Source organism: Magallana gigas, chromosome 1 (assembly GCF_963853765.1).
Source record: "Magallana gigas chromosome 1, xbMagGiga1.1, whole genome shotgun sequence".
Taxonomy (NCBI): domain Eukaryota; kingdom Metazoa; phylum Mollusca; class Bivalvia; order Ostreida; family Ostreidae; genus Magallana; species Magallana gigas.
The window spans coordinates 23,522,738-23,550,680 of record NC_088853.1 but is presented as its reverse complement, the minus strand read 5'-3'; the positions used below and the strand labels follow the sequence as shown (position 1 = coordinate 23,550,680).

The 27,943-nt window shown below is 31.6% G+C and overlaps 1 protein-coding gene and 1 long non-coding RNA gene across 2 annotated transcripts; both read left to right on the top strand.

Moving 5' to 3' along the window:
- The first annotated feature begins 239 nt into the window (after positions 1-239).
- On the top strand, positions 240-2,608 carry LOC105321757 (uncharacterized). The gene is made up of 3 exons (XR_004600981.2): positions 240-336; positions 698-877; positions 2,228-2,608. It is a non-coding gene; the product is annotated as an uncharacterized lncRNA (long non-coding RNA).
- A 14,376-nt stretch (positions 2,609-16,984) lies between these two features.
- LOC117680617 (uncharacterized) lies at positions 16,985-24,287 on the top strand. Its single transcript, XM_066078050.1, has 5 exons — positions 16,985-17,413; positions 20,959-21,049; positions 21,400-21,579; positions 22,254-22,396; positions 23,898-24,287. Exons 1-5 carry the CDS (start codon positions 17,087-17,089, stop codon positions 24,039-24,041), a joined length of 885 nt encoding a protein of 294 aa, XP_065934122.1. The 5' UTR covers positions 16,985-17,086; the 3' UTR covers positions 24,042-24,287.
- The last annotated feature ends 3,656 nt before the right edge of the window (positions 24,288-27,943 follow it).

Sequence of the window (27,943 nt, the reverse complement as noted above, 5' to 3'; positions counted from 1 at the left end):
ATTATTATTCAAATGTTTATCGCTTACTGTTATATTTCTTTTGTTAAACTGTAATTTCATTCTTATTCATGCCCCAAATGTCCTGAATTCTGTGTAAATGAAAGATTTAAAAAATACGCATATTCATGGCCGGTAGTCTTTAAAATGAACTTAAAAACTGCAATAGGCATACTCAATAATGAAATCCATAAACCTAGGAGTTTTATGAATACTGGCAAAACCACTGTACCATTTATATTTTACAGACCATTGCAGGTGCATGTTCGATGTCAAACTGTTCCATGAATGAAAAATGCATTCCAAAACCTTTTGGACAGTTCAGCTGTGTCATTTCAGGTTCTTCATTTTCGTATATTGTTTTGTGTCACAAATAACGGTGAAAGAGACAATCACGTTAAATCTTACATGTTTTTGAGGTTTTTTTTTTATTCAATCATAAGATTTAATAATGTTGATAAATTAGAAGACACCTATTAGGATCGTTTTGTTAGATGTACGCATAAAAAAGAAAATTGGTACAGGGCACTAAACGGACATCAACTGTATTTCTATAAACTCTTTATTTTGATAACATCTCAATGTTCGGCTAGTTTAGACATCCCTCAATATTTGGTAAGATCTTTTGAATACCATATATATCACGCATCCAAAAAATATATTAATAACCGGAAATTGATGTTTAATTTTTAATTAACAGATTGTGGTATACCTTCAAATGAACGTTTCTCGATGGAAAAGGTTAAGGAATGGGATGCCATAGGTTTAGACAAAGGAATTCATATCACCTGTTCTGCCGGATACAAGCCACAAGGTTCTGAGCGTTTTGTCTGTCACCCTGATGGATCTTGGAAGACAAATTTGAAATGCACAACGAAACGTAAGATAGTGTGACCAGCTGACTTTGCAACACATAAAACCTATGCAAACACTAATAAATATAACTTGTATTTCGACGAAAAATTCAAATCTTATCGTTAAAAAATCGATGTTTAACAGCTGCTTTATAAATGATAATTGTCTTGTAATTTTTTTTTAATCCCACTTAAGGTAACTCCATACTCGTAATATTCTCTGAGGAAAGTTGAAAAACCGAATTGATTTCAACTTAATAGATTTAAATGTCATCAATTGTTAGAAAAAATATACATGTCATCATACTGTTTGAGATGCCAGATAAACATAAACTAAAGCATATTTTAGCATCAGAAAACTGTATTTTGCTTTGTTAAAAGTAAAATCATGTAGGCAGAAATTTGTTTTTCTTGTTTAATTTTAATGTCAACTTTATCAGAAAACTAAAATTACAAAAATATTTTAAAATTAATCGTTGGAATAAGTAAAACTATAGCATTTAGACATACATCTGAGAGAAAAGTCAGAAAAAGAGTTATTTCCCCTTTGCATAGATAAGATGTATAAAAATTTGGAAATTTAGGATAAAATTAAGTGCGAAAATATCTTGAACCTACCAATAATTCTAATTACATCCATGTGATTATATTCACATAAAATAAATAAAACTACCTTGCACAATTTTTTAAGAATTTAAAGTTTTACAAAATAGTGTGACGTCACAGAACACTGGATCTACTTTAAAGGACATATTAATATCAACCATTCCCTGGCAGATTTTTCAACGGTATCCCTTATTTTCTCGAGGTGTAAGTCGTAAGGTGTACCATTTTACAATCATGCGTTTGACTTTCTTTCAGTGCCTAAAACAAAATTTTTAAATAGAACAAATAATTCCAAATCATATAGAAAGCTTACTGGGAAATCATAAGTTATAAAAGAAGAAATATATTATCATAAACAATTGTGTGTGTATAAAAATTTCTTTAGAAATAAAAACTTACAAGTATTCAAATTTAGGTCAAGATTCATCGATCTTTGAATTGATAATGTTGTTTGAATTAAATATACACGATACGGACGGTAATCAAGCAAAGGCATCTTTAACTTGGGATTATATAGTAGATAGGGTATTTTTAAGAAAATATGGAGACAACATTTCGGTAAAACATTACCCCCCCCCCCCCAACTAAATCAAAGGAAACTGAACAAATATTCAAATTAAAAAAAAACCAAACATACACATAATGAAGAGGTAGCTAGTTATTACATCTTAGACAGGGGATCGTAAAGGCAACATTTTTTGGGACTATATAGAAATATACATATAAAGGTACATGTATATAACTGAATTTGAACTTTTTTTTCCATTTAGAAATACTGGGATGTTTTGAAAACGATTACAGACACGATATTTTAGAATTTGGACGATATAAAGTTTACCCAAATGGAGAACATGAGTGTGAAGACTTTTGTTTACGCTATCACCAGAATAACTTTAAATATTATGGCCTGCAGGTTTGTATAGTCTTAGGAAATAAAGTCAGTATGTATGATGCAGTATGTACTAGAATTCAGACGAAATGGCGGCGTGTTTACATCGCGCTTAGTAGCGTTAAATTGCAATTAAGATAAAATAGGTTATACATGGATTTGAGATTTCAGTAGTTATTTAGTATTATGTCATCAATGTCGTTTTAAATATCACGAATTTTATTTCGTCCGCATTTGTTAACAAATCTCAGTCATCGTAAGAAAAAATTGGTCGCAGCGGAAAAGAAATAAGCAATCATGTAAAAGAAATCACTCAGAAATCTTTGGAGGCGGGTAAAACCATTGTCATGTATCAGATACCTTGTATATACTAAGATCTACAGTTGGTAGTTTAGAACAACGGGGCGTAATAAAAAACACTTCCTGAAGATGACGAACCCTCCAGGATAAAGCAACGGTTTACAATACATATAATCTATCAGAGAGGTAAGTAAATGTTAACAGAAGAGACAATTTACACGACATTGAATCAAAATTAAATGAAAATGGAGACAAACCAACTTTGCAGTTTCATTAACTTCAAGATGAAAAGAAAATATCAGTTTCAAGAAAGAAAATACAGTCAATAGTGATGTAAACAGTCGAAAATGTTTGTCCGAAAAGGCAGAGGCTCGCTGTAGAAAATTACAGTAAAAAAGGATCTTCATGCGAGAGCCTATGGATGAAGGCCTGATTTGTTTTAGGCACAAAAGACTAAGCCCTGTTACAAAGTGATGATTTGAGGGTGTCTCACATGGCATGGTGTCGGCCCTATATATGACGTTGACGGTAACATTAATGCTGACAATATCAACAGATATTAAATGACAATTTGCACACTGTTTTAGCGAACCATTTTTTCAAAATGGAAGTTTTTCAATACGACAATGATCTTGTACGTCGTGTGCGTTCCACCCAGGATTATTTACAGTGTAGAACACGATTATCGACAACACTCTCATCATAAATTGAGGCTTATAGTGAAGTGGTTTTCCTTTCACTAGGGTATTAACATATTTTGAACCTAACATAGCAACAGCCTAAGACAAATTAGCTGGCTGGCACTGAGCCCCGACATCAGCATCATCGAAAATATTTGGTTTTCTGATTAGACGAAATCATCAGATAAGAGTTAGTAGAATAGAGACCAAGGAAGATTATATTTGTCAAATCCAGCTCTTCTGGACTAAAGTGTATGTATCAAGCCTGTAGCAGGCAAATTCTCGACGATTACAAAATGTCGTTTGACCGAAAAGTCATCTTACAAAGAAATTAGTAAATTTTAGTTTGAAAGATATTTTGAATATAAAAACTGGAGCTTGAAATTTTACCATATTCTGTCGCAAATGTAAAAGAGCCACCATTTTGTCCGAATACTTAAAGCATCATTCTGTATGCATATTGCATGTTTGATATAAATAGTACAACTTCTTCAGAAAAAGAATATTGGGTAAAACTAAAAAAGTTTAGAAAGTGGACAAACGAAAAGATTATCATTCATAATTTGTTATGTCATTTTATACAACAAAGATTTGCTTGTAACATGTATTTAAATAATATAAAAAATATGTTTTACAACAATACTGTACAAACACTTTTTTTAAATGGTTGCTTTTGTTGGACAAATAATATATTCATATCCAAAAGTGCAAGTATATGATGATGTGTTTTTCAGAATGGCGAATTTTGCTTATGCGGAAATGAAATTCTGCATCTACCTACTCCTGCGCCGGATGGAGACTGCAATATGCCCTGTCGTGGGAACAAAAATGAGTTGTGTGGTGGTGAATCAAGGTTGTACATCTATACATATATATAAAGAAATTACTTACATAGATTGAATGAAATGTTGGTGTATGATTTTCAATGCCACATCAAATGTTATAGCGGCGATACATCCGTGTTGCATTACAAGATATTGAGTTATAACAAGGAATCAAGGCAGATATTAATAAGTAGTTACAAATCATTTCAGTTGTATACTTTCATTTATTTCTATTTTCAAAAAAATGTTAGGATAGCAACAGGTTTCAATTTTCGTGTTACAAATGTTTATTGCATTGTAATCGATAGGGACGTAAAAATTTAATAGTTACCTATTCATTTATATGATTTTAGCTGCTTCAATAATATCATTTAAAAAAGTAATAGCTCTTTTATAATTTTCTTCTATGAAATGAAATTCGACACTATAAAAAGATTGTTTCATGTCTTTTTTACTTTATATAAGTGGGCATAACCATATCATATGCCTTCAAAGTATTTATATTTTTCATTTTGTCCATTTTAAGTATCGGTTACTAAGGTAACTTTTCTCCCCAAGCAACCTTATTTTATTGTTTTTTTGCTCATTACACATAGGTGTATCCATGAATTTACACATAGCGAAAATTGATGATGCGTGGCATAGCTGCGTAACAAACAAATACAAAACCCTATGTCACTGTGCAGTCTTGTTTGCGGCTGATGTAATGGTAATAAAATGTACTCTGACGATTGGGATCATCAAAGTTTTAAGCAAATGTGACCTCGTATACATCTTTCATCGTAGGAAATAATTAGGGCACAAACAATTATACCAGGATTTCAAGCTCTTGTTAAAGACACACTGATATACATATAATTCAGACTGATCATTTTACAAACCACCCAAATGAAGATGATGGGGCAATGGAATGGATGATTTATGGGCTAGGACTAATTGCAATGTTGCAACGCCTTCATTATTTTGCTGCTAAATGTATATATACATGCACGCAACGATAAGTAACTTTACTAAATTCACGCTCACCGAAAAAAAATAACCTTAGATAGCTCGCAAGTTTGCTGACGTAACAATGGTAAACTGTATCAAATCGAGATTGTGTTTTACAGTACAAATAATATTTCTATGTAAATGACATTTCAATGTTTTATGACAACATTTTGATTTGAAGTTTACGTTACGTTTTTCTACACAGCAGGTTAAAAAAACAAAATGCATATAACTTAAAAACATGGTTTTATATGTATCTAAACGTACTGCAATTAATAAAATCCTAATGGTTATTTTGATTAATTAGATTTATGTTCTCACTATTTGTTTAATAGGTAGGGTATCGTTCCTCAAACTTATGTGTTGTTGACGGTATTGGAATCTAGTTTTTTCATGTAATGTTTCGAATTTTTAGTACAAAAATATGCACATCTCTTATCTATTTCGTAAAGCTTTATGAACGAAATGTTGTATTATATCATCTTTTGTACTTTTCTTTAAATAAAATATTTTTTTTTATAGTATTAAGACTTTAGAACATTCTTCTGTATGTTAATCAAAGCCTTGTGGTAAAATATTGGTTTTTTTGCACGTTTAATACAATAAAAATTACCTAACTAGGAATAACATTTGTTGTAGTTTCAGCATTTTTAATTTATACCCGTTTCTGTGAATGTTTATGTAGACTTGAATTGAATGTAAATTGACGTGCAATCTAAATTATCTAAGTTTTTGTGTACTAAAAGAAAAACGTGTCCATAACTTTATGTATTTTTGAAATTGTTATCAAGTCCTTAAAATAGGGTTGTGATATACGACATGGTTATTAAATCTCTCGTGTTGAAGTGAATCATTGACGGCTTTTTAAATTATTTTACATAAAATCAAGCAATACTTATTCTTTTGTGAAAATCCTCTTTGAAATATTAGGGTTTGTTGATTTCTTAGTTTGTTATTGTCATTTTTTCATTGTATACCTGGAATTAGTTTATTCCTAATAAAAAAAAATATTTTGATTCCCACGAAGTGTTTGTTTTATTTGTAGATATTTGCTAGATAAATTAGCAATCTAAAAAGGAAAATATTCATTTTATAATAAAAAAAATAAATGATGCACTAAAACACCTTTTTAAAGGGGCATTGTCACAATTTTGGTCAAAAATTATTTTTTTCGATTTTAATGTTTACAATGCTTTAGTAAGGCATTTTTATAGGCAACCAATATTTGAGTGGCATTTGATGAGTTATAAGCGAGTTACAGAGCTTACAATTATTCGCTTTGTAAACAAAGGGTTGTTTACATTTCGAATGTTGAATTGAAAATCCCAGTTTTAGATCTAAAATAAATGTATTTATCGTTAGGAACTGTTTATTTATGCTTTAAATGAATAATAAGATATTCAAACTAGCTTTAAACAGATTTTTACTGGTATATTGAACCTATGTTAACAAAAACAGGGCACGAGCCTTGTTTACATGACGAAGAATTGTAAGCCCTGTATCTTGCTTAAAACTCAACGACTGGAACCCAAATTTCATATGATCATTAGAAATGCATTCCTAAAGCATTGCAAATAATAAAAACAGAAAAATAAAATTTGACCAAAATCGAGACCATGCCCATGTAATTAAATATGCTGAAAACATTATCACCTTGATTCAAATACTTTTGTGTCATTAAAATCAATATGTAAATTAGTATCAGTCAGTGCTATAAAATTTGAACTTACAAACATGACTAGTTTGAGATGTAAATTGTCATTTCAATTTTGCTTTTATTGGAAGGAGATATAATGTATTTTCAGGTTCTCACGTTTTCTGAAAGAATCTTTCGCTTGAATGCTATACCTCATTATTATATTGTTTACTATTCATTTTATTTTCCAAGTATAGCTTTGTTATGGAAGTGACCATATAGAATAGTGTTACCATTGCAGTTATTTTACATTGCTCCTAATGTTGGCAACAAGCAGAGGAGCGTCATATTAACAAAAAGTAATATCTTTGTGGAAGTTTTATTTTAAACATATCTTTTACAAAGCATACGAAATAAAACTGTTGAATCATATGACACATCATATTAGTTCTGTTAAGTTCCTTCCTCGTTTCGAAACTATTGGTTTGTTAAAGGTAATTTTATACTTCTGTTTCCCAAACTGCACCACACGTTTCTTCAATGTTTACATCGCAGGGGTCATTACACTCGCTATCAGGCATTTTTTTAAATAGGATGTCCGCAAAAACATTGAGATCCATACTAAATAAACACAAAAATACATTTGTTTTAAAAAGAGAGAGAGGGGGGAGATTATAGACAATATGATAAAAGGAAACGAGTATATAACTTTGAGGCATTAATGGTTTCATGATTTCTAGACTGTTTTGCTTATTCGCCTATAAAACCAAAGTAGAAAGTATAAAAATACACATTTCCATGCCAAAATATTTAAAATTGCCAAGTGCAGAGCACACATTCCAGCATTGAAGTCTTCCATAGGAAAAGAAAACATTTTTTCTGATTTAAAAACTCGATCTTAGCTGTCCTTGAAACACCCTACATACATGAACCTAACTGAAAAAAGGGAAAACAAATAAAAATAAATCTTACGAACATATAGACTTTGAGCTGAGAGCTAATCAGCTGGGGAGATAAAACCAATATCAATGCATGTATGCAACGTAACAAGCAGATATCAAAGTTCACGCTTTTTGCTGTTAGAGTGGCTCTTCCTATACATTTACTTACCCTAAGGATAAAAAAAGGACTGTGAAGATACTGATCACATTTGTAGACAAGACAAAAACATTTCCAAAAAAAATGTAAAATGAGCATTAAATCATTAAGTAATTCAATGTTTAAATAGCAAGAGTTTATTACTAGATATTGCAGTAGATGTTTCGGTCTTTTAGAAGATATTTATTTGAAAAAAAAATAAAACAAAACAAAACACAAAGGTTATTAATAGAACAAACGTTTCTTCAAGTAGTAACACAAACAAAAAACAATATTAAAAAAAACAAATCAATTTGTTTACTGTAATATTTTAATATATTCATGTTTGTAAATATGAAGAGAACGATTCTGCTGGTGTAAATAGGTGAAAGTTTAAAACTTTTGACGATTATTGATTTGTAAAGAACATCATACCATACTGCAATAGGCCAACAAACAGCTTGAAGGTTCCAATATTTACATTGGCTGCATGTTGCTTTTGAGTAAAATGTGTGCTGAAAAATCTCGCATTGAAATCATACATGTAAAATAATGAAATAATAGTGTAACTACTCAGCTTTCTCTATATTTCTAACCATATTGCTTGATCGTTCTATCTTTTAAACCACTAGTGTCATTTACATGTATTATCGAACAGTGATTGTCTGCATGCCTAAACTTTAAAACAATCAAATATTAAATAATAAAAACTTTTTGGCGTTTACGATGTTTATGGTTTAATACAACAGTGCGGAATTAAGTAGAGGTGTTGGAGCATTTGATAGCATCGACTGATCTGGACACATGTTCGAGTCTGGTCTATCGATATCATGATAACAATGTAACCTTTGGCAAATAACGTAACTCTAATTGTGCACTCTCTCCACCAGGGGTTGAAATCGGCACCTTGAACATAAGATGAACTGCGTAGTTACTTTTATTATAATATAAATGAAACGCAGGGGTAGCTTTAGATGCATAGCCTGATCCTCATTAACAAGAATGCTTAAAATATACTCTGAAATCATTTTATTTCGTTGTGACTCAATTTTCGTGGAATTCGTGGGTACCTCCCATCCACAACTTGAAATCATCCACAAATCGAATCATCTACGAATTAATAGATAAGTGTTATAAAGTCATAATTTCTTTGTAGGTATAAACTAATACACGAAATTCCAGCCCCATGAACTTGTATAATTCAAGCTATCCACGAAGATTCGCCCCTACGAATTTTAATGATTCCACAGTATATAAGTTACATGTATTACTGGTCCTAACGTCACCAAAACATAACACCAAAACATATGAACTGGCCTTGTTAATTTAAAAGTATTAGCGCCGTTATTTTGCAGCTCTGCTTGTACATGTATGTTCCTCAGAGAGTTGACGATTCTATGGATTGTACAAGTCTTGTCAGGGGGTTATATGTAGAAGTCGCGCGAGGCAATTAATTTTTCGAGCAAGACTATAAACCCTTACCTCTTTTAAGTCCTTAAAGTCCCTTTGTGGAAAAAAGACTATTCAGTTTACATCTACTGACAAAACAGCCTCAGGATATAGTAATCAAAGTCTAATTGCCTGAACTTATCAAGCCTACATTTGTTACATTACTTTCGTCGGAAATATATTTTTATGACCTCATTGATCATCACAGAAAGCATTGTATTTTTTGAATAACGTTAAAAAAGGAGATAATGTCATTCCTATTTTTTTATTAATAATAAAGAAATAAACAATATAACCGCAGAAAGAGAGAGAGAGAGGGACAGAGAGACAGACAGACAGACAGACAGAGACAGACAGAGAAGACAGAGAAGACAGAGAGGCAGAGAGACAGAGAGAGACAGAGAGAGAGAGAGAGAGAGAGAGAGAGAGAGAGAGGGGGGGGGAGATTGTTACCAGTGTTTCATTTAATTTGGTCTATAATAAAAAAAATATATATAACTTTACTTTTTGAGTAAGTTTTCTCGTTATGTCACAGTTTTACCGGTTTTCACAAAATTTCAATATGAAAAAGTTGTGAATATTAAAACCATTATGAAAACTTCATAAAACTGTTACAGTAAACAACATGTATTAATGACATCGTAACATTGTTGTTAGATATTCATGATGTCATTATTTCAGCATATTGCAATAGAAATCAAGCAACTGCATTTTGAGACTTGTTCACCTTTTTACTAAGACCCATAATTTTCTTTTGCGGTTGTAACAGATGCAACATCAATACATTTAGACATTTGTACGAGAAAAAAATCTGACATAAACCAAATATCGAGTACATAGATTTGTGATAAATTGATGTAAACGCCATATGCATCCTTGTACATTATAACCGGTTACTTTAACCTGACAATGCATTAAGCGGAAGTTATTTATTACCTTCAAACATGGTAAACTTACCTCTTTTTCCCAAACCTATCAATCTTTCAATGAATAGTTGAGATAAGATTTAGTATGGATAGTATTTGTATGTCTTGCATGAGAGACACTTTAGCTGGAGGAGATTGCTCATAAATATTTGTGTAATTGAAATTTTTAAAACGATATTTTAAGCAAGCACGCGTCACATCTTTCTGATTTTGAAACGAAATTGGTTTTTAAAATTATTATATTGTTAAGACATTCTAGAAAGGTTTACTTTCAAAATTTCACAATCATTTTAATAACATATTAATATAATATTAAACAGGCCCCATCGTCACCAAGAGACCGTTGGTAGATCATAAACGTAGCACGTAAATGCGTGTAGCTAAGAGTTGCAAGTTGCCAGATACGATTGAAGTTACTCTTAAGTCTACGAGCAGCCAGGGGCACTCTTAAATTGATCTACGTGCACATAAACAAATACAAATGACAACCTTGTTTATATTAGCAGACGACGTAATGCAGAGAAAATTACGAAGAAAACGAGTTTTCAGAAACAGGACTAACCTCCAAGACTTTCTGACCGACACCAATGTGATAGAGCGTTATCGACTGCCCAGAGAATTTTGTTTTCGTCACAAAGATCTCGTCAGAGAGGACGTTGAGCCAGACACCCACAGGAGCCATGCACTGTCAGATTGCACCCACAGGTGAATAAATTTAAACAATGTATATTTAGAGTTATCTGCCGTTATATATTACATTTTATGAACGGTTTATGTAAACACGAAGTAAAAATACAGCATGCAGTCTGAAAAATATTTCGTGTCAACTGCTTTAATACAAAGACTTTACACACCGAAACTTCTGAGAGAGAGAGAGAGAGAGAGAGAGAGAGAGAGAGAGAGAGAGAGAGAGAGAGAGAGAGAGAGAGAGAGAGAGAGAGAGAGAGAGAGAGAGAGAGAGAGAGAGAGGGTAAATACACTACCAAATTGGAATGGCTTTTACAACTCATTATTACCAAACTGCAGCAGTGTGATTTTTTGTATGTAATATTTGTTATTATTTTTGATCAACATAAATGCAATTTGATTATCTACTGAGTATGGGCCTTCTGAATGTCAGTCAAGCATTCATGCATGTTTTTAGCTGCACTACTTTTAATTCTGAAAGAGAACATTATTGATACATATTTAGGTACGTAAAGCAATGAGAAATTTTATTAAATGTTCAAAGGTTCTTGTGACCATGAGGTATCTTGCCAAAGCATCATTCTTCTCCGATTGTGGTGATTTACACCGCATATCTAGTGTCAGTGTATCCAGAGCGGTTGATGCCGTCACAAAGTCAATTTGTCAAGAGAATTGACAATATCCAATTCCTAAAAGGTATTTTCAAAAATCATTTTAATTACTTTGTAGTAGGGATATCAATTTTACTCGGTTGGCTTAGTCGATTAATCGGTAAAAAAAAATTATGAATAAATTTATTAACTAACTAAAAAAAGATAAGTACAAAAAAATTATCAATAAGTAATTGCTTTTTTCGTTCCAGAGGAGGAAGCAAATCATGTTAAACATGATTTGTACCAAACAGCAGGATTTCCCAATATCCTTGGTGCCATTGATAGGACTCTCCTTCTCATTATTGCACCCAAGGTGAATGAGGCAAAATATGTGTGTCATAGGGGATACCACCCCATAAATATCCAAGTCGTTGCAGACGCATCTGTAAGGTTTGTATACGAAATGAATAACTTATGTTTTAGCTAAAAGCTTGGCAGTGTCGTCTGTCAAAAGTGAAAAGGTTTACGTATGCTTAAAATATACCTCCGTTGTTTGACGAATTCCACTGAGTTGAACGTAACTCGCAAATCGTAAGTGCTACATTTACGATAGGTTTAGTGAAACGCTCGTATAGGTGATTGTCCGAAATCGTCAGTGTACTTGTACGTTTACGATAAACAAATTGTATAGAAGGCGAATTTCCAAAATAAACACTGTCTACAAAATGTGAAGCTGTGTCTGTTTAATTGTAAGGAAACGAAATACTACTTTATAAATGTACCAAATTAAAAGCTTAGACTTAACAGAAAGTACACATTATTTAATTTACTAAATATATAATTAAGCGTCTTCTCACGATCTCGTCTGCTTTAGATCAACGATCGATATAAAGGTGACGGCGAGACTGGCTGTTCCAATTCTAGGAATAACTATAGTGAATATATAGGCCTAAACACTTTCATGGTAACACTGCTTTTCAAATTTGCTTAAGATGAGTTAAACCATTAGCTCAAAGTAAATACACCTATCGATCAAAACATCATGTAAACAATAATATTCCATAGGTTTTCAAGCCATTGATATTAAAAAAAAATAAAATGATTTCCTTGGTGATTCATGCAGGATATGAAGGTGGCGACATTGCAGAAAAATACGTAACCTGCATTAGCGGGTTATGTAATTTTTTTCTGCAAAGATCGCTTACTTCCTACCCGCATGTAACATCACATTACGTTTCAAAAGTATTTCAATGATAAAACATCAACGCTGACCTTTCTGGATTGATAACATTTTGAAAATAGGAAATGAATGTACTTGAATTTATTGATTTTATGAAACCATTTGAAGAATTACATCAAATATCACAATGGTAACTTTGACAAAAAGATAATTTGATTTAAACAATGAATTATTGTATTCTTTTATACCTTAAAGCTTCGCAATATATTTACTATTTCAAATGCCATTAAGAGCAACATAGATTGGATAAATGCCGCGATGATTTCAAATTAGTATTCAACATAAGTTGCATCCTCTTTATAATTTAAGGATATGTTTTTTTTTTTACATTTTGCTTATTTAACGGTGTTTCGACATGATGCTACTGTACGAACACAAACTGGACAGACGGATCAAATGACGAATATAAATATAGTATTCTGGATTGTGTGGAGGAATGTCTGAGATCAACACGATGTCGGTCCGTCAACTACCACCTGGGAGCCCACTTCTGTCAGACCAACTTTTAAAAAAAGGATGGCTTTGTATCATTAGGTGCACTTTACAATGTTTTTTTGGTTTTTTTTAAGTATGTAAATTTTGCTTTCTCGACAATAAATTAAAAATTCAATATCTCATCGTGTGTCAGATGGAGAGAGCGAAATCTAGAAGGCAGTGGGTGTCATAAATTTTATCTGATCGGGTGAACTGAACCAGAAAACTACCATGTGGATAATAAACACAATTAGTTTCAGATATGCATGTTCGATGTTGACATAAAAAATATCGGTAATGTATAAGATTTATATTCCATTCGTTTTTAACCCCTCTACACTTAAAAAAGTTTTTCCCAGTTTTGAATACGCCTAGACAAAATTCTGTTTTAAGAGTGATAATTTACGTTATTTGCATTTGCACAGTCTCAAAAATCCTCTTTATAAGAATTCAAAAAGTGAATGAATATCCCTTTTTCGTTTAATTTCATTGAACAAAAACTATGTATTTTATCGTAAAATAGGTTGAACAATAATTAAAAAACGCAAAGTACAAGTGCATTTAAGCTATTGAAAATAAGCCCGTTTTAGTGCCGTTTTTATGTAGAAAATATGTAACAATTGCTTCTTCCCGTAATATTTCAGCACTGATAGAAACTCCTGATTTATAAGCACGCTATAATTTACTAAAATGAGAATACAGTTTAAAGCATTTTAATATTGCCGCAAAAACCTGTTAGTATGATAAATCTGCATGTGACTTAAACTTTTATGATAAATAAGATATGAAAAAATCATCAATTTTTGTCAGGAGAAAGATTTCTCTACTAAGGAATATGATAGCAGATCAAGTTTTGTACCGGACCATAATATTTCAATTTTGCTCAAATAAAAAATTATTTACGGCTATTCCTACAGCAATACCGGTCACAGAAATTTTATAACCATGATATTTGTTTTCATATTAGTATAAAATAGCATTATTGTAAAAACAATTCAAACATGGAAATTGCAGCTCATATTGTTTTAAACAATTGAGGATTTTTTAATGCCTATAGATAATCTAAATCCGGAAGCTACTTGAATTGTGTCTATTTAACTCAGAGGGAGGAGGCATTTTAATCAGCATTTTTCTGTTGGTGGATCGATCGGTGCGTTTTTTGAATATTTTTTTATGGATTATTTTACGTCTGAAAAAAAAATAATAAAGTTTTGAAATTGCATATGACCATAGGGATGAAACAAACATTCCTGAATATACAAAATTGATGGAAATCGATTTAAAACGTACCAGTGTTCAGCAGTGATCACATTTGACAAGACTACCTGGAAATAACCCACGTAACTGTTTGGAATCATTTATTTCATATGTACGTTCAAACATGGGTCATGCAGGTAACAGCTGCCACTTACTATAGGAAAATCCTCCAAATTTCCATACGTTATTTGATTTTAGGTACCAGCCTAATGTTTTACAAACATTTTATTTTAACAGAAGATTTCTAAATATATAATGCGTCTTATATCTTTTCTGCATGTTTGTACTTGGTTAGGCTGACAGTAAACAAAGGCTTTGAAATGAATGCCCGTCCTTCATTTACTATATAGAATCATAAATGTCGGCTCACTCCTACTATGTTGTAAAGCTTTGTGCTATTTATGTACACTTTTTTAGCGCTAAAACTTGTTGATTCTTAAGGTTAAAATATCAACAGATGATGTGGGATAAAAAATTATGCTTAGTTTGAATCTTCATTTTGTTCACCTTTTACCAGGGCCCGTACGTGGACTTGTTTTTACCTACTAATAGAATTATGTTGGTAGTCTATTTAGGGTATAAAATTTTTAAGTGGTTGCAACATTCAATTTTACAATGCATCAGTCTCGAAAGAAGGCATCTTCGTAAGGTCTATAGTCGATGCAGCAAATACAATCTTCCAATGGATCGCATGCTGACTGACAATTTTTATACGTGTACTTATTGTAAGACCATAATTAATCTCCAAATTGTCTAAGGATTTTCCGGTTTCGTTTTCCCAATTACGACAAAGAGCACGGCGGGTGTGACCGGTCAACAGAGAATGCTCACTCCTCAGTGGCACATGACCCTACTTTTCCCTTTGTTGAGGTCCTTGTTTCCTCTGTTCCTGTTATGTATTTTTTCCTTTGGATTTGTATCAAAAACTTTCAATTTGCAAAGCTTATATAAAATAAATGATAATCCGATTTTTTAAATACGTTGAATTACTTTTAATACAGCAAACAAAAATTCTATCCTGAAGTCTTACGGTCATTTAAGAAAAAAGTACCTCATTCTCACAGAATTTCAAGTAAGGTGGTTTATAAAATGCTAAAAAATTTTCGACGAATGGAACAGAACGTGGATTTTCACTTATCAATTATGTATTTCCTTTACGAGTCACCCTTCAGATTTGCGCGATGTGGTAGCATCAAAAATCATCTACATTATCAAAACAGAGATACAGTCCTTAAATTGATATGAGATTTATATGAACCGATTTTACATTTCATAGTTAACAAATTATAGAACCGAATGGAATACTCTACAGTTTTTGCCAATTAAAACAAACACTTAGTGTACTGAGATTTTAAGATTTGTCGACACCCAGTAAATTCTAGAAAATATCACACAGTAGCTATGACAGAAATGGGCAATTCAATACAAATAATAGATATGTTGTTTCCGTGTAATTTACGATGTAAATTGATGCTCATCTTTCTGAATTTATTCAACATGCCATTAACTTCCCAAAATGCCATCTGCGTTCACCCACGATTAGATCGATCGATTATTGTCAAGTACGACACACAGTAACTTTTTAAATTATTTAATGTTAAGACTTTAAAAAATTGTATCCACTTAAAGATAATTTGAAATTCTGTTTTATGATGCTTTGGGCATTTTTGTTCATTAACAACATTTTAATAATTAATTTCGGAATGGCTACTCAATGTTACAGTACAGACACAAACTGGACAGAAGGGTGATAATTTAACTTATAAACTACAGCATTCTGGATAGTGAGGAGGATTGTGTAAGGATAACTCTACCCTCAGGAAGCCCACTTTCGTCGGACAAAAAATGACAAATTATGGCAATAAATTAAACAGAAATGAGAAAATGACAATAAAAAACCATCAACCATCTCAAAAATCCAAAATACAAATTCAAAGCAGAGCAAAAGGGATTTCCAAAAGATACAGGTAGGATCAGGTTCTAAGGAGAAGTGAGCATACTCTGCTGACCGGTCACAAGCGCCGTGTTCTCTATGTCGTAATCGGGAAAAAACTGGAAAAGTCTGTAAACAAATCAAGAAATTTTCTAAGTTCTAAGTAGCATTTTATTTTTTTTTTATTTATTAACGTCATGTGTAAGGCACACTTTCGCTCGAAGTGATTACACCAAGTCATCAAGCAAAACATCATGAAAAGATTGTCTAGGTTTTCAAGCTATTGATCAAGATCTATGAACATTGGCATTCAATTTCATTTTTTATTATTTAAAAGCAATTTTACGATAAAGCATTAACGTTGAAGTTTTCTAGATTGATAACCTTTTAAAACATGACGTTAGAGTGCTTGAATATATTGATTTTATTAAATTATTGAAATTTTTATATCAAGTATCACAGTGGTAACTATTACAAATATCCAATTTGATATAGATAATGAATATTTTATTCTTCTATACTTTATAGCTTAAATTTGATAAGCTATTTCGAATGCCAATAAACACCAGACATGCTGTATAAACACGGCGATAGTTTTACATGCTATCTATAGGCTATCGTTTGGTGCAACTTTTTAAGAAATATTCAACATACGTTGTTTCAAGTTATCAAAAATGCATCCTCTTTACGATAATCTGTGCCTAAGTCTAAGGATTTGTTTTGCACTTTTGCTCATTAATCGCTGTTTTGCTGACCTTCGACATGGCTACTCGATGCTAAAGTACGGGCACAAACTGGAGAGAAGGATGATAACGTCGTATCATAAATACAGTATTCTGGACTGTGTGGAGGATTGTCTGAGAACAACACGATGTCAATCCATTAACTACTGCCAGGGAGCCCACTTCTGTCAGACCAACTTTGAAAACAGGACAACTGTACCTGATCTCTTTATAGAAAAGTCTGGCTGGATTTACAGTGATATAGAGGACTGGGACACGGTAAGTATTATAGAAGGATTCAGGTCTATTTATATCATTGATTAATATAACATATGAATAACATCAGGTTTCTTTTATAAAAATTAATATACTGTATCGCCTTGTTACTTCTACGAAAATTACAACAGCATTTTTTATAATACCTTTCTTAGTTAAAGAAAACTCATATCATTGTATAAAATATCAGAACAGATTCGTTTAAAGTTTATCCCATACGCTAGCTTTTTTGATTGCTTTTTGCATAGAGTCCGTCTGTCTCTCTGTCTGTCAGTCCTGTAAACTTTTTACATTTTTGACTTTTTCTCCAGAAACACCTAGCCAATTTCAACCAATATTTGACAAAGCATCCTTAGGTGAAGGGAATTCAAGTTTGTTATCAAAGTACTGAGAGTACTGAAAGACGGGGTCTTGAAAGTTTGAATTTGTATTTGTCCTTGATTTTCTCGAACAGCTTCCAAATTAGTTGTTTCAATCTACGTTAAATTGGCTTTTGCAGTTGTCTGATACTTTGTCTAAATTTTACTATATCCCAGCCTTCATAATTGTAGAAAATTGACACAACGGTATTTTATGTAAAATAAGACCCAAAGGAAACATTTAAAAAATTACTACAAACCGGGAAAATCAAAATAACTATATCAAGGAAATAATTTAAATCACTAGATTTATTCAATTTTGTGATCCAAGAGAAAATCCACAAGTCGGACGGTATCCGTTATACAAGGCATATGAAAACACCGAAAACTCTCAAACTGCTGAATTAATAAGCAAAGTTAATATTTGTATACCGATAACAAACACAGGCACCTGACGTTAGAAATATTTCTTTTTACAGTAAGATTCCAAGTACTCTAACAACAAAAAGGTTTGTCACGGTCGCCATTTTGATTTTTTAGACCGACTTATCTGACACGATTTTCTTGCAGCGATTCATGCAAAATTAATAGGTAAAAATAAATCCGTTCGCCACTTACTACTTTTTGGTGTAAACTCGTGCATCACCTACACGAATTACGACACAACCTTTCCGTTCATTAAAAACCATACTCAGAGACATAAATAACAAAGATTGGCAACTCCGCCATTAGCGTGTAAATGTTACGGGATCAACCTTACTTTGAGAACTACAAATGCAACTGTTACAGCAATCTTGTATAAGCCATTAAATTTGAACCTGATAGAGAACACAGACCTGTAAATATGTTTAAGCATGTTTTATTCATGAAACATATACAACATTTTCACAAAGTAATGGTAATGGTTTATTTGATGTATTGATCACCCAAAATGAATAATCTACTGTGGTTTCATTAATAATCAGAGGTATCATTTTTCGTGGATTAAGTGAAAATCACAGTTTCAAAATTCGTGGCCAGTGACCCTATCAATACAAAATGTTAATAGAAATTGTACTTCAATTAACACTTAATTTCGTGGATCAACTTAAAGGGACTTGGACACGATTTAAGATCAACAATTTTATTTTTATTTTTTATGTATAAAATGGTTTATTGGTGCATTTTAAATGATTGACCAAAATATTAAATGTTAAAGTCAAGTTACAAGGGAGATACAGAGGTAATTATTGATAGTTATGTAAACAAAGCTCGAGTCTTATAGTTGTTTACAAAAAATGTAATGTAGAGAATTACCATTTCTTAGAAAAAATGACAGGTAAAAAACAATTTGAATTAATGTAGTGAATATTACCATCGGGTTCGGAATTCCATTAATAACAACATAAATATATATCCATTGTAAACAAAGTTCAGTTGTTACCTGTACCTTGCCCGAGTTGGACGTAGATTTTATCCGTCAGACTTTAGAGGTTTTTAACAACTCATAACTCATATTTGTGAGTATCATTGACAAATATATACCGTCTCAACAATGGTGTCAGAAGTGTTTGTATATGTCTGATTATTTTTCAGATTAAATACCCCGCACATTAGTTCGTGCATTTTGGCGCAATAATTAAATTGTTTTCTGTCTTCAAAATTCGATCTTGGAAGATATTTATTTATTTCAATCGAAGTATTGGTATATTTTGGAAAGAACTGTATTACTTTTCCTGTTTATTCAATATCTTTTTAAATACTATTATCAACAAAAGAAAGTTACATTTGATTAAAATTGATACCAATAAAACGAATATGTAAAAAATGACAATACTCGAGCTTTGTTTACAAAACAAAGAATTATGAACTCTGTATCTTGCTTATAACTTAATATTTGAGTTTCAAATTTTGACATAGCATTACAAACATCTATATTTATGAGTATAAACATTGAAAATGGAAAAATAAAATTTGAAAATTTTAAGTCAAATCGTGTCAAATTCCCTTTAATAACGAAATCCACGAAAATTGGTATTCAACGAATATTGATGAAACCACAGTATATAGATTTTGCTTGTTCAAAATTTTAATTCAGTTTAATTGATTAAAGAACCAATGAACAAGAAGGCAAATTCAGACTTGTTTTTATTTTCTATGTACAAGATTCCGTTAGAAACGAACAGCAGTCATACCGCAGGTAGACTGGAAGCCAATGAAACGCCTAGTTAATATGTAAGACATATGTGTAAAATCCGTCCTAATTTTTAACTTCGGTTTGCGCATGAAGCTTGGTGGTATTCATGTGAAAGATTATCAAAATAAAATTCACAACTTTTTAAAAATGGTACATTGCGTTTGAAAGATTTATGCATGTTTTTATAATATATATTTACTGATATGCATGAAAACTTTCTGCACTATTTTCTTACGCGTAAACTCAATTCATGTGTTCTACGCGTGCCTTCTAGTTTTAGACTTTGGCTGACAGTAAACTAAAAGACGGGGTCACGTGACCCCGTCTAAAAATGAAGGGTCACGCCCTTTATCAAAGGGAGATAATTGAGAATTATTAAAAATGTGTTGGTATATTTAAAAGAATATTATCAAAAAACAGTGGTCTCCTGATCTCTAAGGTGTGAAAATCAAAATGTTGGTCAAGTGGGAATTGAGAATTTCAGAATGTTTGATAAGTGGGAATAAACCGCTCATACACTGTATTCCAGCACAAACAAAAAAAGAGCAAACAAATTAATTTTTATAACGCTTAAATAAAGTTTTATGTTGTGCAGTTAGGAGTTAAATAGATTACGCCTGTTGATTTGGTATGATTTTTAAATAAAATGTTCTGAAAATAAAATTGTATTAAATTGTGTATATGCTACAAAAAGGAAGCAAATGCTCATGTTCGAGAGAACCAAAAAGGCAGCATTATTATTCAAATGTTTAATCACTTATTATTATATTTTTTTTACAGTAAATCTGTAATTTCATATTTAATCATGCCCAAAATTTCGTAAATTTTGTGTAAAAGAAAGATTTAAAAAAAAATACACATATTCTTGGCCATTGGTCTTTAAAATATAAATTCGTTAACAAGAAATTGCACAGCAATGTATAGTAATTTTTGGCATACTCAATACTTAAATCCAAAAGCCTTAGAGTTTTACGAATACTGGGAAAACCACTGTAGCATTTATATTTTTCCAGACCATTGCAGGAGCATGTTCGATGTCAAACTGTTCCATGAATGAAAAGTGCATTCCAAAACCTTTTGGACAGTTCAGCTGTGTCATTTCAGGTTCTTCATTTTCATATATTTTTTGTGTCACAAATAACGGTGAAAGAGACAATCACGTTAAATCTCACATTTTTTTTTTTCAATCAAAATATTTAATAATGTAGATAAATTAATAGACACTTATAAGGATCTTTTTATTAGATGTACGTATAAAAAGAAACTTGGTGCAGGGCACTAAACGGACATCACCTTTATTTCTATAAACTCTTTATTATGATAACATCTCAATTGTCGGCTATTTTAGACATCCCTCAATATTTGGTAAGATCTTTTTATAGCATTTATTTCACGCATCCAAAAAAGAACTTATATTAATAACCGAAAATTGATGTTTCATTTTTAATTAACAGATTGTGGTATACCTTCAAATGAACGTTTCTCGATGGAAAAGGTTAGGGAATGGGATGCCATTGGATTAGAAAGAGGAATTCATATTACCTGTTCTGCCGGATACAAGCCTCAAGGTTCTGAGCGTTTTGTCTGTTGCCCTGATGGATCTTGGAAGACAAATTTGAAGTGCACAATGAAACGTAAGATAACGTGACAAGCTGACTTTCCAACACATTAAACCTATGCTAACACTAAGAAGTATAAATTGTATTTAGGGGGAAAAATCAAATCGTATCGTTAAAAAATCGATGTTTAACAGTTGCTTTATAAATGATTATTGTTCTGGAACTATTCTTTAAATTCCCTAAAAGGATATATTAATATCCTCCATTCCATTGCAGATGTTTTAACGGTATCCCTTCTTTTCTTTTCTCGAAGGGTTGTAAGGCATACCTTTTACAATCATGCCTTTCACTTTCTTTCAGTTTCTGAAACATAATTTTTAAGTAGAAAAAAAATTCCAAATCATATTGAAAGCTTACTGGGAAATAAAAATTTATTAAAGAAATATATTATCATAGGTAATTGTGTGTATATAATTTTTTTTAGAAATAGAAACTTATAAGCATTCAAATTTCGGTCAAGAGTCAACAATCTTTTAATTGATTAACCCTTCCTCCCAACTCCACCAAAAAAAAAAAACTTAACAAAAATTCAATTTAAAAACAATGCAAAAAACATACACATAATGAAGAGTTATTTCATCAAAGATATGTGATCGTAAAAGCAACATTCTCTTTTCCAAGACTATTTAGAAATATACATGTATAAGTACATGTACATGATTCAATTGAAACTTTTTTTTTCCATTTAGAAAAATTGGGATGTTTTAAATACGATTACAATCAGGATGTTCTAGAATTTGGACAATATAGTATTAAGCCTAATGGAGAACATGAATGTGAAGACTATTGTTTACTCCGACACCAAAACAACTTTAAATATTACGGCCTGCGGGTTTGTATAGTCTTAGGAAATAAAGTCTGATGCAATATGTACTAGTATTTGGACGAAACGGCGGCATGTTTACAACGCATTTATTAGTGTTACATTGCAACAATGTCATTTTAAATATCACGAGTTTTAATGTCATCTGCTTTTGTAAACAAACCTCGGTCATCGTAAAAAAAATTGTCGCAGCGGAAAAGAAGTAAAAAAGTTGGTAAAAGAAATCACTCAGAAATCTTTGGAGGCGGGTAAAACCATTGCCATGTCAAATGCCTTGCATATACTAAGATCTACAGCTGGGAGTTTGAAAAAGCGTAGTAGTAGTAATAGTCAAAACGTTTGTCTTGATGCCGTAAAAGCAAAGGCTTACTGTAAAGGATTTTCATGCGGGAGCCAATGGCTAAGGACCCGATTTGTTGGAAGCACAAAAGGCATAGCCCTGTTACAAAGTGATGACTAGGGGGTGTCTCACATGGCAAGGTGTCGGCCCTATATATGAGTTGACGGTAACATTAATGTTTGCAATATCAAAAGATATTAGATGACAATTTGTACCCTGTTTTAGCCAATCATTTTCCAAAATAGAAGTTTTTCAATACGATATGATCCGGTACGTCGTGAGCTTTCCACCCAGGATTATTTACAGTATAAAACACGATTATAGCCAACACGCTCATAATAAATCGACGCTTATAGTGAAGTAGTTTTCCTTGCCCTAGGGTTTAAAAATAGTGTGAAGCTAACATAGCAATAACCTAAGACGAATGAGCTGGCAGGCAAAGAGCCCTGACATCAGCATCATCGAAAATATTTGGCTTCTAATCAAAAGAAAACATCAAGGAAGAGCTAGTAGAATAGAGACCAAGGAAGATTATATTTGTGAAATCCAGCTCTTCTGGACTAAAATTAAACCATTGTATGTATTTAGCCTGTAACAGGCAAATTCTCGACGTTTACAAAATGTCTTTTGACTAAAAAGTCATCTTACAAAGAAAACAAACAAAGGAGAGGGCTCAAATAGGCAGATTGCCTGCTGCCAAATCATATTATGTTATATTTTTTTTACATAATAAAATATTGTTTAAATAAATCTTACAAAGAAATTAGTAAGTTTTAGTTCTAAAGATATTTTAAATATGAAAACTGGATGAAAGAAATTTTACCTTATTCTGTCGCAAATGTAAAGGAGCCGCCATTTTGTCCAAATACTTAAAGCATTATTCTGTATGTACATTGCATATTTGATATGAATATTACAACTTCTTCAGAAAAATAATATTGGGTAGAAAATAACAAGTTTAGAGAGTGGACAAACGAAAAGATTATCATTCATAATTTGTTATGTCATTTGATACAAAAAAGAACTTTGCTTATATACATGCATATTAATAATATGAAAAATATGTTTTACAACAATACTGTACAAACTTTTTTTTTAAATGGTCGTTTTTGTTGGACACATCATATATTCATATCCAAAAGTGCAAGTTTACGATGATGTGTTTTTCAGTATGGTGAATTTTGCTTTTGCGGAAATGAAATTCTGAATCCACCTACTTCTGCGCCGGATGGAGACTGCAATACGCCCTGTCGTGGGAACAGTAATGAGTTGTGTGGTGGTAAATCAAGGTTGTACATCTTTACATATATATAAAGAAATTACTTACATACATTGAATGAAATGTTGGTGTATGATTTTCAATGCTACATCAATTTTAGAGTGGCGATACCTCCGTGTCGCATAACAAGATATTGAGGTATATCAAGGAACCAAGGCAGATATGAATAAGTAGTTACAAAACAGTTCAGTTGTGTTTTCATGTATTTCTATTTATAAGAAATGTTACCATAGCAACAGGTTTCAATGTTCGTATTAAAAATGTTTATTGCTTTGAAATCGATAAGGACGTAAAAATTTAATAGTTACATATTCATTTATATGATTCTAGCTGTTTCAAAAATAACATTTAAAAGGTAATAGCTCGTATAATTTTCTTCTATAAAATGAAATTTGACACTATAAAAAGTTTGTTTCAGGTCTTTCATACTTTATATAAGTGGGCATTACCATATCATACGTCTTCAAAGTATTTATATTTTGCAATTTGTCGTTATTATTATCGGTAACTATGGTAACAGTTCTCGCCAGCAGCCTAATGTTGGTGTCTTTTTGTTCATTACACACAGGTGTATCTATGAATTAAAACATAAAGAAAATTGGTGATGCGTGGCATAGCTGCGTAAGAAACTTATATAAAACCCTAAGTCACTATGGAGTCTTGTTTGCAGCTGATGTAATGTACCCTGACAATTAAGATCATGAAGGTTTTAAGCAAATGTGGCCTCATTTTTTTCATCGTAAAAAATAATTATGGCGCAAACACTTTAAAGAATTTCATCATTTTTTGTATATTTATCTCCTCTTTCTATTGACACAATTGCTGTCCTCACTGACCCTTCGCCAGGATTTCAAGCTCTTGTTAAAGACAAACTCATATATAATTCAGACTGATCATTTCAAAAATCACCGTAAAGGAGATGATGGGGCAATGGAAGGGATGATTTCTAGGCTAGGACTAATTGCGAGGTTGCAACACCTTCAATATTTGTTTGCTGCTATATGTAAAAATTCATGCAAGCAACGATAAGTAACTTTACTAAATTCACACGCACTAAACAAAAAAAAAACCTTAGATAGCTTGCAGGTTTGCTGATGTAACAATGGTACACTGTATCAAATCAAGATTGTTTTTTTTTCAGTACAAGAAACATTTTTTTGTAAATTACGTTTGAATGTTTTTGACAACATTTCAATTTTTTGTTTATGTTACTTTTTTTACACAGTAGATTAAAAAAAACAAAGTGTATATAATTCATGTATAACTTATAGTGTATATTCATAGATAGGGTAAGTACGTCAAACTTATTCGTTGTTGACGGTATTAGAAACTAGTTTTTTATGTAATGTTTCGAATTTTTAGTACAAAAAAATGCACATCTCTTATCTATTTCGTAAAGCTTTATGAACGAAATGTTGTATTTTATCATCTTTTGTACTTTTTAAATTAAAATATTTTTTTTTATAGTATTTAGACTTTAGAACATTCTTCTGTATGTAAATCAAAGCCTTGGGTTAAAATAATGTTTTTCTTGCACGTTTAATACAATAAAGATTACCTAACTTAAGGTATAACATTTTTGTAGTTTCAGCAATGTTTTATTTATACACGTTTCTGTGAATGTTTTTGTAGAGTTGAAATGAATGTAAATTGACGTACAATCTAAATTATCTAAGTTATTGTGTACTGAAAGAAAAAGTGCCCATAACTTTATGTATTTTTGACATTGTTATCAAGTCCTTATAATAGGGTTGTGATATACGACATGGTTATTAAATCTCTCGTGTTGAAGTGAATCATTGACGGCTTTTTAAATTAGTTTTACATAAAATCAATGAATACTTATACTTTTGTGAAAATCCTCTTTGAGACATTAGGGTTTGTTGATTTCTTAGTTTGTTATTGTCATGTTTTCATTGTATACCTGGAATTATTTTATTCCTAATAAAAACTTTTATTTTGATACCCACGAAGTGTTTGTTTTATTTGTAGATATTTGTTAGATAAATTAGCAATCTGAATAGGAAAATATTCATTTCATAATAAAAAAATAAATGATGCACTAAAACACCTTTTTAAAAGGGCATGGTCACGATTTTGGTCAAAAATTATTTTTTCAATTTTAATGTTTACAATGCTTTAGTAAGGCATTGTTATAGGCAACCAAAATTTGAGTGTCATTTGATTAGATATAAGCGAGTTACAAAGCTTACAATTCTTCGATATGTAAACAAAGGGTTTGTTTACATTTCGAATGTTGAAGTTAAAATTCTAGTTTTAGACCTAAAATAAATGTGTTAATCGTTAGGAACTGTTTATTTATGCTTTAAATGAATAATAAGATATTCAAACCAGCTTTAAACAGATTTGTTACTGGTATATTGAACCTATGTAAACAAAAACAGGGCGCGAGCCTTGTTTACATGACGAAGAATTGTAAGCCCTGTATCTTGCTTAAAACTCAACGATTGGAACCCAAATTTGATATGATCATTAGAAATGCATTATTTAGGCATTGCAGATAATAAAACAGAAAAATAAAATTTGACCAAAATCGTGACCATGCCCATATAATTAAATATGCTGAAAACATCATCACCTTGATTCGAATACTATTGTGTCATTAAAATCAATATGTAAATTAGTACCAGTCAGTGCTATACAATTTGATCTTACGTACATGACTACTTTGAGATGTAAATTGTTATTTCAATTTTGCTTTTATTGGAAGGAAATGAAATGTATTTTCATGTTCCCATGTTTTCTGAAAGAATCTTTCGCTTGAATGCTATACCTCATTACTATATTGTTTACTATTCATTTTATTTTCCAAGTATAACTCCTCGGGTTATGGAAGTGACCAGATAGAATAGTGTAACCATTGCAATTGTTTTACATCGCTCCTAATGTTAGGTAACAAGTAGAGGAGAGCCAAGGGTCCCAAATTTGAAAATGCTACAACTGATGTTTGCTATAAATACAGTTATTATATTTTCAACTTTGCGTCATATTAAATCATATGATACAGCATCTTAGTTCTGTTAGGTTCCATCCTCGTTTCAAAACTATTGGTTTTGTTAGAGGTAATTATATACATCTATTTCCCAAACTGCACCACACGTGTCTTCAATGTTTACATCGCAGGGGTCATTACACTCGCTATCAAGTATTTTTTTTAAAAAGGATGTCCGCAAAAACATTGAGATCCATACTAAATAAATACAAAAATACATTCTTTTAATAAGAGAGAGACAGGGGGGGGGGGATTATAGACAATATGATAAAAGGAAACGAGTGTATAACTTTGAGGCATTAATGGTTTCATGCTTCCTTGACTGTTTTGCTTATTCGCCTATAAAAAACAAAGAAGAAAGTATACAAATACACATTTCCATGCCGAAATATTTAAAATTGCCAAGTGTAGAGCACACATTCTAGCATTGAAGTCTTCCATAGGAAAAGAAAACATTTTCTCTGATTTAAAAACTCGATCTTAGCTGTCCTTGAAACACCCTACATACATGAACCTAACTGAAAAAAAGGGGAAAAATATAAAAATAAATCTTACGAACATATAGACTTTGAGCTGAGAGCTAATCAGCTGGGGAGATAAAACCAATATCAATGCATGTATGCAACGTAACAAGCAGATATCAAAGTTCACGCTTGTTGCTGTTAGAGTGGCTCTTCCTATACATTTACTTACCCTAAGGATAAAAAAAGGACTGCGAAGATACTGATCACATTTGTAGACAAGACAAAAAAATTTCCCCCAAAAATGTAAAAATGAGCATTAAATCATTAATTAATTCAATGCTTAAGTAGCATAAGTATAATAATAGGTATTGCAGTAGCTGTGTCGGTCTTTTAGAAGATTTTAATTAAAAAAAAATAAAACAAAACAAAACACAAAGGTTATTAATAGAACAAACGTTTC

Excerpts from the sequence above, each read along its gene's own strand:
- LOC117680617 (XM_066078050.1), top strand. The coding sequence starts at position 17,087 with ATGCATCCTCTTTACGATAATCTGTGCCTAAGTCTAAGGATTTGTTTT. Across the intron at positions 21,580-22,253 it reads TTTGAAGTGCACAATGAAAC|AAAAATTGGGATGTTTTAAA; the intron begins GTAAGATAACGT and ends TTTTCCATTTAG. Across the intron at positions 22,397-23,897 it reads TTAAATATTACGGCCTGCGG|TATGGTGAATTTTGCTTTTG; the intron begins GTTTGTATAGTC and ends TGTGTTTTTCAG.